Here is a 14264-nt window from a genome sequence, read left to right on the forward strand (position 1 = left end):
ATAAAATCATGTGGAGTCGCTTCAAAATAGTATAGTCAAATGTACAGAATTATATTTTTTTGCATGATCTATACTTGCTATATGAAGTTTTTCTAAAAGAGTTGTGTAGTCAAGTGACTACACAGCGAGTTGTGTAGTCAAGTGACTACACAGCGAGTTGTGTAGTCAAGTGACTACACAGCCTATGTGTGGCTTCGCCACTGCTAAAAGGTAGTATGTTTTATAAGATAACAATTCGACTGCAATGATGTACAGGGCAGAATGTTAGCCAATTAAAAGACGACATGTCTAATAGTTAGGTATAGCATAGAAACGCATGTTGACATGGATAGCTACACAAGAAATGATCGGTTTAGAATAATATACATGATAGAGTTGGGATAGATTGTCCAACATTATTTCAGATGGTTTTGGCACGATCCTAGCGCTCAACATTTATAGCTCACAAACTTTAGATTTCTTAAGCTGATCCCTCCTTGATTCTTCTGTTGGAACAACTTATCTCCTCCCATCCAAGGGGTACATCACCCATCATTCTCCTCGTGCCACCAGACGCTCCTCGTCATTTGGAAAAGACCAGCACACATGTCACCTGAGATTTGAAACACATACATTCCATACGTATGGAACATAGACGATTTGACCGGGACATCTTTACTGCCACTTGACAAGTCCTTCTCCGACCAATCCATGAAGCAGTTCTCGCTTTTATTCTTGGTAGACCGAAACCTTCAGTTCTCCATATATCCCCAAGAGCTTTGATTGCCTACCCAGCTTTTATACGACTGAATTTTTTTTCTTCAAGAAGGGGATAACTCTTGTGCGGTTAATATTTTTGTTCAAAGCCTACAATCTTATGGCCTCTCCTCAAGCCATAAGGAGGGACTTCGAAATTAGTCTTCGGGGTAGGGATTGTTTGTGTCCTGTTGTTCCTTATTTATCCTGTCAAATTATATTTTGATGTACTTTCTCACCCAGATAAGTATTGTACTATGAAGGCCTTTCCTCAAGCAATAAGCTGCTTTCGCTGAGCAATTTCCTTATAAATTCATGTTTTAACTGTTTAAACCGAAGGATTTCTTTACGAAATTCCTACTGTAACTGCTAAAAGCTTAGATAGAGCTAAAAAGTTATACAGATTTTCCAGTGGGTATTTGACAGTTGCACCATCGTATGAAATTCGTGCTCAGCGTGCTATTGTAATTAATATGTACAAACTCTCGAAGGTGCACTTGGAAGGTTATCTAACAACAGCTGTTGTGACTATACGAGTAGAACAAAGGGTGTCTTAAAGTTAATTGTTTGGGCGAATGAAATTTTTAGCTTCCTAAGTTCAAATTTTCAGGCTATGGGCCTTCTACTTCCCTACAATATTGGTAGTCTACAATACTGCAGGTGGACTACTCTGACTATGAAAAAAGTGGAGTGGTGATAATCACGGGTAACCAGAATTAATGATACCCAGAACAGTCGCTCAACGGTAGACTCATATTGCGAAGAACACATCTCCATATATATCTAATTCAAAAAGGTTAATTATTTCCAGCAAGCAAGGTACTATATAAGTACTTATGGCCTGTTTGGATCACAGCCCTTATGCACCCTACCAAATATTTGGTAGTTGACCAGGGTGATGGCGTGTGTTCCGATAATTTGGCTCGCCCCAGCCAATTATTTGGATTGCCATTGATTGGCAGGGTGGCCACAGGCACAATCCAAACGGCCCCTTACATTTAAACAGTCATCAAAACTTCTGCAGGTATCTATTTCATGCACATACACCAACCTTAATTAGGTATTCACATATTATTAGAAAATGGGAATAATATTGCTCTATCAAATGATGTTACTAGTATTGCTTCAGTACATTTCCCCCATACATTTTCAGTGGTAGAGGTCTCTTTCCTTATCCTTGTCGTACGTTTCTATGGTCAAACTGGCCGACATCATGGGTGTTGACAATGAGGGATGCAAAATGTGGACCACCCCGTATCCAACTTTTGACCAGCTCACGTGAGAGCTTCAAGACCAACATGCAACACTAGCCCGGCAGAGAAGAAAAAGGGGCAAAGAAGAGACTGGACTACAAGCCTCTATATAAACTCCTGCCGATCCATCTTATTTCAGACAAGGAAAGTTTCACAAGTTACAAATAACTTGGCTAGAGATGGCTTCGTCGTCGATCGGAGTTAGTTTCAAAGCTCGTGGTTTGGTCGTGTTTGTGCAAGCCATGCTTCTCATGTGCGTGGTGATCATGAGCAGCAGCTACACAATCCATGGCGCTGGCCGAGGTATGAGTTCCAATTTGTTTTCCTGTATATTTAATTATTTTCAAGAATACTATACATGTGTTTATTTTGAATCATTTTTTTGTTCTAATTTGTTTCCATCTATATTTAATTGGTTTGTGCTTTGATCTGTTTTGCCCATGCAGTCCCGCGGCCATTCTTCCGTGAGGCGAAGACACCGGAAGCGCACCTACCAGCAAAATGTCTCGTCCCGCCATGCCACTAGCGGGTGAATCAGCCTCGTCTAGAAAATAAAACAATAAGTGAGTAGTTGAATAAGCAATAGAGCATCTAGCTGATACAATATCTCAAAAGGACATTTACGTAGTCAGCAAATATATGTAACCACCATGTGTTGTGTGAAAAACATTCATGTGAAATCTATTTATTTCCGCCTCGTTCTCCACCGACATCAAATGTGATATCGATCATGTTAGCTGATACAATTTCTCAAAAGTGCATTTACAGAGTCAGCAAATATATGTAACCCCTGTGTGTTGTGTCTACCGAATAAAACATTTTTCCATGTGAAATCTATTTATTTCCTCATCGTTCTCCACCGAAATCAAATGTTTTATACAAAGCTCCTATGATTTCGGCCCAGGATACCCGCCCCATCGGATGCAAAATGGGCCCGATCTAAGTGGGCCAAAAAATGAAAAATGCGCCGTTGCCGGGGATCGAACCGGGTCACCCGCGTGACAGGCGGGAATACTTACCACTATACTACAACGACTTGCTTGCTTTGAAATGCAGGAACGACGTGACATTCGCAGCGGCACAAGGCAGGATGTGGCACACGCCATATTGCTTCCATGAACGCAAACATTTCAACAAGTTCCTACTACATGCTGTATAGAGTTAGCGCATAGAAGGGCCACGGATTAGGAGCTCGGGGGGTGCTACGCATCCTGTATGAATAGTAAAATCCCCCAAAAAGTAGGAAAAATAAAAAAAAATCCTAAAAATTTGGGGTATCAAATGAGCCTGGCCGACCATTCTACACCCTGTGAAGTTTCATGAAGAACTGACATCCGTAGTATTCTCAGCAAAAAGAAAAATGTTTGTTTACAATAATAAAAACTGTTTGAATGAATCGTTGGTCGGACTGTATTTTCTTCGCCAAGAATACCGTGGAGCCATTTCTTCACGAAACTTCATACGTGAGTAGAATGAATGACCAGGTTTGATACCCGAAATTTTGGATCTTTTATTTTTACAGGTTGTTTAGCAGCTGAGAGCTCCTATGCATTTTCGAAATAAAATCCATCTATTTTCCTCTCACATGTATTACACTAGATGATACCCCGCACGTTGTTGCGGGAATATTTTGCAACATATTTCAATGTGATTCGTTGTATGAAACATGAATATTTGAAATGATAATATATAAAGCTAAAACTAAAAATACATATAGTCTATTATGTTTGATTACTATATAGTGAAAATTCCCATGTATGCTTGCATGTTGAGATGAGTGTTTTTCCATGAATGTCATGATGAAGTGGCATGCTTGCATGTTGAGACACATATGGAAGTGTGGGTGGGCCTTTTCTCATGCTGTTGTGTGAGATGTGGCATGCTTGCATGTTGAGAGAAATAGTTAGTGGAGCCTAGCTATTTAGATATAGAAGATTAGCATTTATGTGAAAAGATCTATGGAAAACAATATATATAGGTCGATTGGTCGTACACAGAAATCACCCGCTCCATCGCGCGCAAGAGGAAAAGTCGCCTCCTCACCATGTCCAACGCAACCATGCTTTTTTCGCCCCACCTCGGCACCTACTCCGACGCTCCTACATTTAGTGCTCCCACCTGCTCCTTCTCAGGGGGCTCCTAGACTACTTCTCATCGCATCATTTTTTGGAATTTTTTCTTCCACCATGGACCTTGAGCACAGCTCAATAATGAAGCCCACCAAGCGCATCAAGCCTGTCCGAAACACCTATACTATGGGGAATGAGTAAAAACCAGAGCTCGTCGGATGGTGCTACTAAATTGGATATTGTAGTTATTCTGTCTTTGTTTTGGCGAGAAGCATGACTTATGTCACACCAGACTAACACAACTAAGGGGCCTCGTTGCATGTCTCCATGACCCACATGGCATAAGCCGCACATTCCGGTACATGAGCAATTTGTGTCGCTCTGTTTTCCCTTTGACCTCCTGGGTTTCGCTTAACATATCATTATGTGTGTGTGTGTGTGGTGGTGGTGGGACCCCCCCCCCCCCCCCCCCCCCCCCCTACTGGTTCGGAGCCGGGGCTTCTTGGCTAAAAAATTATTAGCCAACCAATGCCTACACCGTGACTATGATTTGCATTTCCAAATCGAAAACAACTCATTTTTTAGAAACTGACTTGACTAAGCGCCTTCTTGTCAAGAAGGAGCTGAATGATGTTGTTTTTGACCGATAGGTCTTCATTGTTGTTTATTCAACATTGAATTTACGACTCATTCAATCTATTTTTGCAATTGGCTAGTCATTTTCTTATTCAGCATGTTGGATCCTTGTATCTGCTAATTTGCTCAACTTTTCGTGGAATTCAACAAATGAGGGTCTTCACAATTCTTTCAAATGGTATTGAAATTGGTAGAGCCAATCACAAATTATATGGTGAGCCACCTGGAAAAACAATCGGCATAACACAAAAATTGACCATAAAAGCAATACAAATAACCCCATTAAAAGAAACCCAAGTTTTTTGTGGGTTCTCCCAAAATCATTTCCCCCATGATATCGGGGGGTTTCTCAAAATTTGAACATCACATACATCACAGTGAGAGATGAAGTGGTCATTCGAGGCAAGAGGGTTGACGCCGGGTGGTTCGCATCAATCGTACGCAAAGAGGCCGATCGATGTTATCCATCGCCTCGCCCGACGCATATCACCTCCCCATTTCAAAACTCGGTTTTTCCCGCGTTGTGGATTTATATGAGAGAAAAGGTTTTACCGAAAAAGGGTTTCCCCCCGCTTTGTATTACAAAGCAACAACATCGATACAACCAACGATAGGTGCTGGGGCGGAAGCAGCACAAGCACGCCCAAAAGAAAAGAAAGAGAAAAACAAAAGGAAAAAAATGCCAACAACGACGGATCAACGAAAATGAAGATGACTCGCAACCACTGCGCCCGCCGGAGAATTCCACCACGCTCCTAGCACCACGAAACGCCGCATACCAAGCAACACCTTCAAGAAGGAACGCGACGACAACGACGCTGCTACCGGACATGGCCTAGGGTTTCCCCCGGTACGCGAAGGGCCGTGGGAGGGAAGGGGGATATCCGACGCCCTTCAGGAAGGCACGGCGGCGCCCACGGGCGTCACCGCGTCGGTGCCGAACAAGCCGACAAGGATTTCTCCCAACCTCCAACCAACCACAACCCCAGACGATCCATCGCGCTCCACCATACTTGCCGTCCACCAATATGCGCCACCACGGACTCGCAGTCACCAACGCCGTCTCACCGTGACAAGCGAAGCGAGACCGGCGGGATCGAAACCAACCGAAAACGAGGAGCAGCAGGGTCAGCGGCCACGTGGGAGGGGACAACCTCCACCACCCTCGGCGGTGACCGACTGGACGTAGCTCAGGAGCAAACCAGGCACCCCTGCCCGGCCGAGCCCGAAGCGGGCTCGTGAAGCTCCCGTCGCTGCGCTGCAGTACACGCGCCACCGTCTCCGCCACCCCCAGCCCAAGCCACACCTCCGTCTGCCGGAGATGACGCCGAAAAGCACACGCCAGGCCCACCCAGACCCAGATGGGGCCCAAAAGGGCCCAGATCTGGGCCGGAAGGGCTCCGCCGCCAGCCATCGCGCCGCCCCGCAGCCAAGCAGCCACGCCACCGCCACCTCGCCACCCGGAGCTGCGCCGCCTGCGAAGACGAGCCGCCACCGGATCCGACGCCGGCCTGGGTGCACCGCCGCCGGCGCCATCGCCCGAGCCACAACGCCGCGCGGGGAGGAAAAGAACGGGGCCGCCGCCGCCGGCATCACGCGAGCCAGGCCCGGAGGCCTACATCGGCGGCGGCGGGAGGGGATTAGAGGAGGGGGGCTGCTGGGAGGGGAGGGAAGGGGAGCCCCGGGTCGCCTCGCTCGGGGAGGCGACGCGGGGGGTACGGGGGAGGAGGGGAGGGGGAGGGGGAGCCGGGGCGCGCCCGCCGGCGCCCGGGGGCGGCGGGAGCGGGGGAGGGCCGCGGCGGCGGCGGGGGAAACCCTAACGGGAGAGAAAAGGTTTTCAAAAACTCAGCCTCAAAACACCGAAGCCCTCCAAGCGCATCGAGGTTGGAAGAAACACATGGACTATGGGGAATGAGTCCGAAGTGGGGCTCGTCGGATTGTGTTACTAAACTGGAGATGATTTTTATTTTGACAAGACACATGACTTATGTTGAGACTAAACAACCAGGGGCCCTCGTTGCGTGTATCCATGATCCACATGTTCTGCTATGTAAAGCAATTTGTGTCACTTTGTTTTCCTTTTCACCTCCCGAGTTTCCGAGAAATCTTCAAAAAAGTTGGATTCACTTAACAGATCATTGTATTGGGGCCGGGGGGGGGGGGGGGGGGGGGGGGGGGGGGGGGGGCGTATAGTGCGATGTTGCCATGTTCAACTTTCTCAAAATCTCCCCTCATTTACCAGTATGTAGGCCGAGGTTTCTTCAAACATGCCTCTGTAAGTGCCTAAAGATTTAATCAGTGAACTAGTGCCATGCACAGTGACCATGATATTTTCTTTCCAATCGGAAAGAACTCATTTCCGAGAGACGAACTCGCTGAATCCTAATCTTTTTGACCGATAGGCCTTCCTCATTCGACCTGCTTTTGCAATTGGATAGTCACTTTTTTATTCAACATGTTGGATCCTTGCATGTGCTAGGTTGCTCGATTTTCCATGGATTCAACAAATGGGGGTCTTCATAATTCCTTCCTTCAAATGGTGTTGTGGCGGAGCCACTCGCAAATTATAGGGTGTGCCGCATGAAAAAGAAATCAACATAACACACATAGTGCCAAATTGACCAGAAAAAGATATACGAATAACCCTACAAAACTAATCCTAAAGTTTACCGTAGGTTATCCCAAATTCGTTTTCCCCATAATATCAGGGGTTTTCTCGAAAATGTAACATAACACACGTGAGAGATGAAGTGGTCATACGAGGCAAGAGGGTTGACCCCATGTGGCTAACATCGAACGGGCGCAAAGAGGCCGAAAGATGTGATCCATCACGTTGCCCAATTTCAAAACTCGATTTTCCCGCGTTGTGGATTTATGGTCGATTTACATCAGAACTCGCCCCGACTCGGAACTCAAGTTTCAAGTAAAGTGTCAAGAATCGAACCAGGCCCAAAAATAAAGAAAATGTGTGTGATTGGAACTTTGGAAGTCCAAATTATGGAACTCGTTGAAAACCAAGGGACCGACTAAAAGTCAGGTACCTGAAATTATTTCCCGCATCAGCCCCTTCTTTTTTTGCCGCCGGATCTTCATCAAACGGCTTACGCGTCGTCTTCCACCTCCCAACTGCTTTCTTCTTCCCATGAGCCGATCATCCCCGCCTCTGCAGTTGCCGGCCTACCCCGCCCCATCCACCTGCCTCCCCCCGCGGTCGCCGCCCTGTCGTCCCCTCAACCTCCACCTAGCACTGTTGCTGGCCATCGCCCCGGCCATCCCTCTAAGCCCCGACGCGACGGAGAAGAATTCTGGCGATCCCCTGCATCCCCCACCCCTTTTATAGGATATATAACGAGGCAATTCTTTCACTAGCTAGATGGTGGGCCAATGGCTTCTACGGTGAGATTTTTTCCTTCTCCGGTGGCTCACCCCTAGCGGTGACCTGATCTAATAGCAAGACCCCCCAAACCAATCGCGTATAAATACTCTCTCGGTTCGATGCGGTGAGAAAGCGACTGCGTCGGCAGACAAATCTCACACGCTCCCCATCTTCTCTTCCCTGGCACGACACCGCCGCCGCGGCGGCGAGCGATTCCGATGGCGGCCACGGGCGGCGGAGGCGGTGGCGGTGGCCGCCACTGGATCGAGGCGGAGACGCCCGACTTCCGAGCCAGGATGCGCCGTATCTACCTGTGAGCAGCCGCCGCTCCTCTCTCCTCCCCCTTCTCCTCAGTCCGCGCCGCGTCTGCCCTCGACCTGATCCCGCCCCGATCGTGTGTCTGGTAGCTCGAATTTCGCGGGGGTCGGATCTGGGTGGTCGTGCGCCTGGTCTCCGTCCGGATCTGGGTAGTCGGATCGAGTGGGATCGAACGGATTGGTCGCATCGAGGGCTTAGGGTTTCCCTCTCTCGGCTGATTATCTGCACTTCTGCAGCCGTTTCTCGACAATCCCTGCTTGCGTCTGCTTTCGTTGCTCGATGAATCGACTAGATGGGTTCTGTACGAGGCTAGGTAGATTGGTTCGTTGGTAGTACTGGTTCTGATCTGGAGGGTTTCCGTTACTTGATGTGTTGGTTAGGCCTCCAGCTGAATACACTGTTGTTATTGTTACATTTCACGATGTGCCTAAACTGTCTGACAAATATTTTGGCATGCTTATGATGATTTGGTAGCTCGAATTTCCGGGGGATTCTTGGTCTCCGTCCGGGTCTGGGTGGTTTGATCGAATGGGTCGAACGGATTGGTCGAGGGCTTAGGGTTTCGCCCTCTTGGTCGATTATCTGTAGGCCTTTCTTGGCCGATTATCCAACTGATTGGTCGAGGGCTTAGGGTGTTTGGCGAATCAGCCGGGTGCCTAGGGTGGCCACCGGGTTCGTCAGCAGGTCTGGACCTCAGTTTGGGTTTCATCTGGAGGCAGGAGGGTTTCCGTTACATGATGTTTTTGGTAATAATGCTGTTTAGTTGGTTAGGGCTCCAGTCAAATACATTTATCTTATTGCTTCATTTCACCATGTGTCTCAGCGGTTTAACGAATCTTTTCGTTATTTGTTTTTTTTGGAGTATAATGAGACTAGTTTGGTTATGCAGACCATGGAAACTGTTCTACGCTGCCATTTGGCGGGTTTGCTAGTATTCATATGGTTAATTGTGAGAACAATTTGAGTAATTCAGGAATTTTAAATTGTTCTGCTAAGTTGCATACGAGTTGAGCTCATGTTATCAGATTGTTATATTATAATACCACATCAGGCTTGGATGTTTCCTAACCCCATTTCCTTCTAAATTTTTTCAGACCTACCAAATTGGCCACATATTTTCAGCCCAAGTATTCCCCCAATTCCCTGGAGGCCCAAACACTTATTGCCAGATTGGAGGAGGATGCCTTCAGGGGGACAAACAGTAAGGTGCGTTTATCCGCTCGTGCTTCCTTGCACCAGTCGGACAGCCGTTTCATGTGTTTCTACTAGTTAATTGGGCAACGGAGAGTACTAGGCAGTAGCCTAGTGGCAAGGGTTGCAGTGGCGTGCCCAGGGTTCGACTCCCGTCGGGAGCGGATCTCTGGCGCCTCACCCGGGTGAGCTCCTTCTATAAAAATATGTCCTGGGTGCTATTGCCCACGGATCTCTCCTTTCTGTTTAATTGGAAACCGCAAGGAAGCATTAGATGTTTTCTTTACTTGCTCACGTTTTAAATTTGATCCATTATGTGGCATGCTGTCCAATTATATGTTTCTGCTAGTTAATTAGACAATGCGAGGAAGCAATGTTACAAAGCTGCAATTATGCATGAGATGTTTTTTTAGTTCGCTCACATTTTTAATTTGATTCTGTGTCATGCTGTCATGATTTAATTTAATTTTCCATTTGTCCAGGTAGAGTACGTGAAAAAAATATCTGACAAGGTGGTCACTATGTTGAGAAATAAAACTGACGAGCTACAACGACGAGCGCAGTTACAAAGCCAATTGCAACAGGCTATTGAAGCACAGGCTTTACATGGAGGCAGTTCTTCTGTAATGCCAGAGGCAGTGATGGTGGCTAGTCGAAGGCCAACTTCTCAGTCTATGGCACCTCAAACTTCAGGCCTAGTGCCAAACCAGAACATGCTTCACCCTTGCACGTCAAACATGCAGATTGAGGTTGAGAAAAAGCATCATGGTCAGGATCATTATCCAAACTTTCAACCCATGGGAATCACTAGAGCAGGGCCGGGTGTCCAGTCTGGTGCATGGCCGATGCAGTCAGGAGCCAGTCAGAGTGAGAGCCAGTACATGGCCAGGCAACCGCAGGCTACAAATTTTGTTGGCTACAGCCTAGCAAGTGGGTCAAAGCCAGTTATTCGGCCAAATTCTCAGCACAATCACCCACTTGGCCAAAATGATAGTGCTATTGGAGTGCGACAGCCGCAGATTACAAGGTTGAATGAAATTTTGAGAGCCAACCAACAAGAGATGGGCACACAAAGGTACCAAATGCTTGGAGCACAACAAGCTGATGTCTCCAAGATGCAGCCTGGTCAGCTTAGAATACGGAATAATCAGGAGGATGCTAGGCAAACAGGTTTCTTACATCCACCATTCAAGGTATCTGAGCCCATGACTCCACCTGTACAACAGATTCCAGGTGCTCAGCAATCTCAGATTCCAGGTACTTAAGCTGCTTTATTTAACAAAAAAATGTGAATGCCATAAAACTCAAATCATTGTTTTCCTTTGATTGGTTTGTTTTTCACAAGTCACTGTGTCTGATATTTCAGCTATGATGGGAAGTACTAGAGAATATGATCTCGAGGAAATATTTTGTAAGGTGAGAGAATCCTCTATTTTGTATATGTGTATTATTTCTATAAATATATTCCTAATATGTGGTAGTTATGCACAGTTGCTTGAGTAAACCCAATTTAATTAAGGTTCTTGTACATGTAATGGGATGTTGTGTTTACCTGACCTTGTAGTTTAATGCAGAAGCCATCCTAGTTGAATGACTAAATCGTGTTGATGAGTTGTCGATGGTTGTTTTGTTAAATTTGTACAGCTCGGCCTAATTGTATTGCTGCAATATTTCATTGCAGATCAAGTCTTGGAAAGATGCTTATTTTCCTCAGTTTTTGGAACTGGATCGTAGAGTCGTTCTTCCAACACTAACAGAGGTCACTTGTCCTTTTGCTAGAGATGATTCTTCATTCATTGATGGTTTTGCGCATCTCTGTGACTTAAACCCTTGGTTCAATCTCCATACAGGAACAATTCTCATCACTACCTGAAGCAAAAGCTAATCTATACATACGCAAAGCAGATTTCAAGAAATCAATCAGAAGGATACTGAATTTAATGTCGTTGCAGAAGAGTGATGTGCACGAGGGTTTGAAGGTGGACCTCCCCAAGTACGAAAAACTCATACATCATTTCCTGGCTCTTCTGGAGAGGAATAAAACTTGCCATGCAAAGATGAATACAGGATATCAGTTGCAGAATTGTGATGAGCAGCGTAAAGCCATCAATCTTACTGGCAATGCATCCCCAATCACTGGTGGTACAAGGTAGGTAAAAGCAATAGCTTGGACAAATCTGGAGATATTTGTTTTGAAATATCAAAATAGAATTCTAAGATATATTGTATAGCTAGTTGGAACTGTCAACAAAGCATGTCATCCTTAATAGCTCAAACAGTACTCACTTTTTGTTTAACATTGTATGGTAACCAACGTCATTAGCAATTCTGCTTACTCTTACTCCCTTTATTTAATGTGTTTATCCTTTTTCATTTGCAGTAGAGAGCAAAAGCAACCTGCAGATGCAAGGATTTTGCAGCCGAGGCAAACAACTATGGCTAGAACAACAACACCTCATCAACAGAGCAATGATAACTACTTGCAAGGAATAGAAAGTGCTTCTTTCTCTTCACCAGGATCATTGCAGTCTTCATTGCAGTCTTGGTCTTCCAGTATGCTCGAGTCCTTGAGGCCCTCACCACTTGCAAATCCAGTGGTAGCACCAGCGTCACCCTGTGCTCCAGTGCCCATAATCTCAATGGACGTTGACAGCATAACTGCCTTCTTGATGGATGACAATGCAGCAGCAGCACCGCCACCAAAAGCAAATGGTTCTAACCAAGTCACTCGTACTGAACCGATAGTACCAGCCTCACCACTTCAGGCAGACATAGCAGCTGGTCATGGAGAGGTTCAGGCGCGAGGTGGAGACGGAACACCGGTGACTAAGAGGCCCATTGACCGGCTAATGGATGCGGTAAGTGTACCACATGGCTGAGCTCAGTCACAGTTCATGAATTGTTGCAATTAATTATACTGACAGTTCTGTGCTTATTTTGTATGTAACCTCAGATAAGATCTTCATCGCCTGGAGCGCTACACAGCTCTATTAATTCAATTCGGTCTTTCCTCAGCATGAGCGACATTGTACCACATGGGAAAATCGGCACAATGTTGGATTGCAACTCCCTGCAGCAGCAGGGTGGATGTAATACTGTGAACAAAATGAAGCGAGTTTTCAATCATACAGGGTCGCGATCTCAATCACTACCGCTGGGAAGCATGGATGGCAGTTGCATGTCATTTGAGTGTGGGGCCTCAGACTCTGGATCAAGCAGTGAGGTAAACTTTAAGAGGCAGAAAATACAGGTAAGACAATTGATCATTAGTTTCTTAAGTTTCCGAAAAATCCAGTGCTATCTGTTCTCATATCTATTGGAGCACGCACTTGATTTTCTCTTTGTCGTCACTTTGCAACAGTCTAACATATGTACTTTCGACAATTCTTGTCACTGGACAGAATGCTAGTAATGAGGCTCTGTTGGAAGAAATCAAATCTATCAACAGCACACTGATCGATACAGTGCTCAGCATATCTGATTACTGTGGTATGGATGGGATCCCCCGCTGTGATGGCGGGACAACAATCAAACTGTCCTACAGTGCCGTGTCGCTTTCGCCGACCTTTAAATCTGTCTTTGCCACATCTGAAGCGGTACTTTGGATTTCAGAGTTCAGACACTTGCTACATGTTACGCTCCAATGCACTGACTGTTTCTCTGACTAATTGATGCAGTGTCTTGTCTTGCCGGTTAAGCTATTCGTCCCAGCAGATTATCCCAGGAGCTCTCCGGTGCTCAGAAATGACGAAGGAGATGAGGTGCCAAGGTGAGTTGAGCCTGACCATGCTTTTCTACTTCGTACTGCTGATCGTCAGATATGTCCAAATCCGCCCCAGCTGCTTGACAATAGCTTCTTCGCCCACGCGCAGGAAGAATTCCAGCGCCATCTCTGCCTTGGCGGATGTGGTGTTCCGGCACGCCCTCGACGCTCTCCCGGAACCCCGGTCGATCGAGGCGATGGCCAGGGCGTGGGACGCCTCCGTGCGGAAGGTCGTGACGCGGTTTGCGCGTCAGCAAGGCGGAGGGACGATCAGCTCGATGTTTGGTGGGTGGAAGAGATGTGCGGCCGCATGAGACATGGATCAGATTTAGGATGCCACACACCTGTGGCTTGTTTGTTGTAGTATTGAAGAAACTGTAAGGTGAGTCTGTACCCAAACTGTAAGGCATGTCTGTTGATGGTGATCCCTGTTGTAGATGATGTAAACTGTTGTTTTGTACTGTGTGAGATAGATGTAGAATAGCAGCTTAGGATAAGTAGGGGGGAAATTCTGTTTGGAATTCGAACTGGCTACAGGCATGCCGAAACTGCTGTTGTATTTTCAATCTTGTTCTGATGGGACAAAAAATCCTGCAATTTACTTGTGGTAGTAAGAAACAGTTCGTACTTGCATGGTGAATTGGACTTGAATGAAGTATGTGTGCTGTGCTCAATGAGAAAGCATCAGCTGTGTCGGCATCTTAATTTGTTGAATATATTCGCATTCGGACAAATTACATCTCCCATGTTACGGTCACTGTGCTGTGTCTTTTCACACACTGACAAAAGCGAGCAACTGTAGATGTTTGTCTGACTGAATGATGAATTAATTCTATTTCTAGCTGGAAGGGTGAACCAGATTTGCTCTGATGAAATTCTGGTGAAAAGGAGTTTCTAACTGTAGATGTGCTGCTGTATTGGCA

The 14264-nt window shown here is 46.2% G+C and overlaps 1 protein-coding gene across 2 annotated transcripts; it reads left to right on the top strand.

Annotated features, from left to right (window-relative positions):
* Positions 1-8158: 8158 nt before the first annotated feature.
* Positions 8159-13951, top strand: LOC123048163 (mediator of RNA polymerase II transcription subunit 15a). 2 transcript variants are annotated; one of them, XM_044471316.1, is made up of 11 exons: positions 8159-8382; positions 9482-9593; positions 10061-10835; positions 10945-10994; positions 11260-11337; positions 11429-11727; positions 11962-12436; positions 12532-12828; positions 12980-13174; positions 13256-13347; positions 13451-13951. In XM_044471316.1, the coding sequence occupies exons 1-11, from the start codon at positions 8288-8290 to the stop codon at positions 13653-13655; spliced, it is 2673 nt and encodes an 890-aa protein (XP_044327251.1). In that variant the 5' UTR covers positions 8159-8287; the 3' UTR covers positions 13656-13951. The 2 variants fall into 2 exon arrangements, with proteins under 2 accessions (XP_044327251.1, XP_044327250.1); XM_044471315.1 differs by having other exon boundaries at positions 8165-8382; positions 11959-12436.
* The last annotated feature ends 313 nt before the right edge of the window (positions 13952-14264 follow it).

This window comes from Triticum aestivum, chromosome 2D, assembly GCF_018294505.1.
Source record: "Triticum aestivum cultivar Chinese Spring chromosome 2D, IWGSC CS RefSeq v2.1, whole genome shotgun sequence".
Classification (NCBI taxonomy): domain Eukaryota; kingdom Viridiplantae; phylum Streptophyta; class Magnoliopsida; order Poales; family Poaceae; genus Triticum; species Triticum aestivum.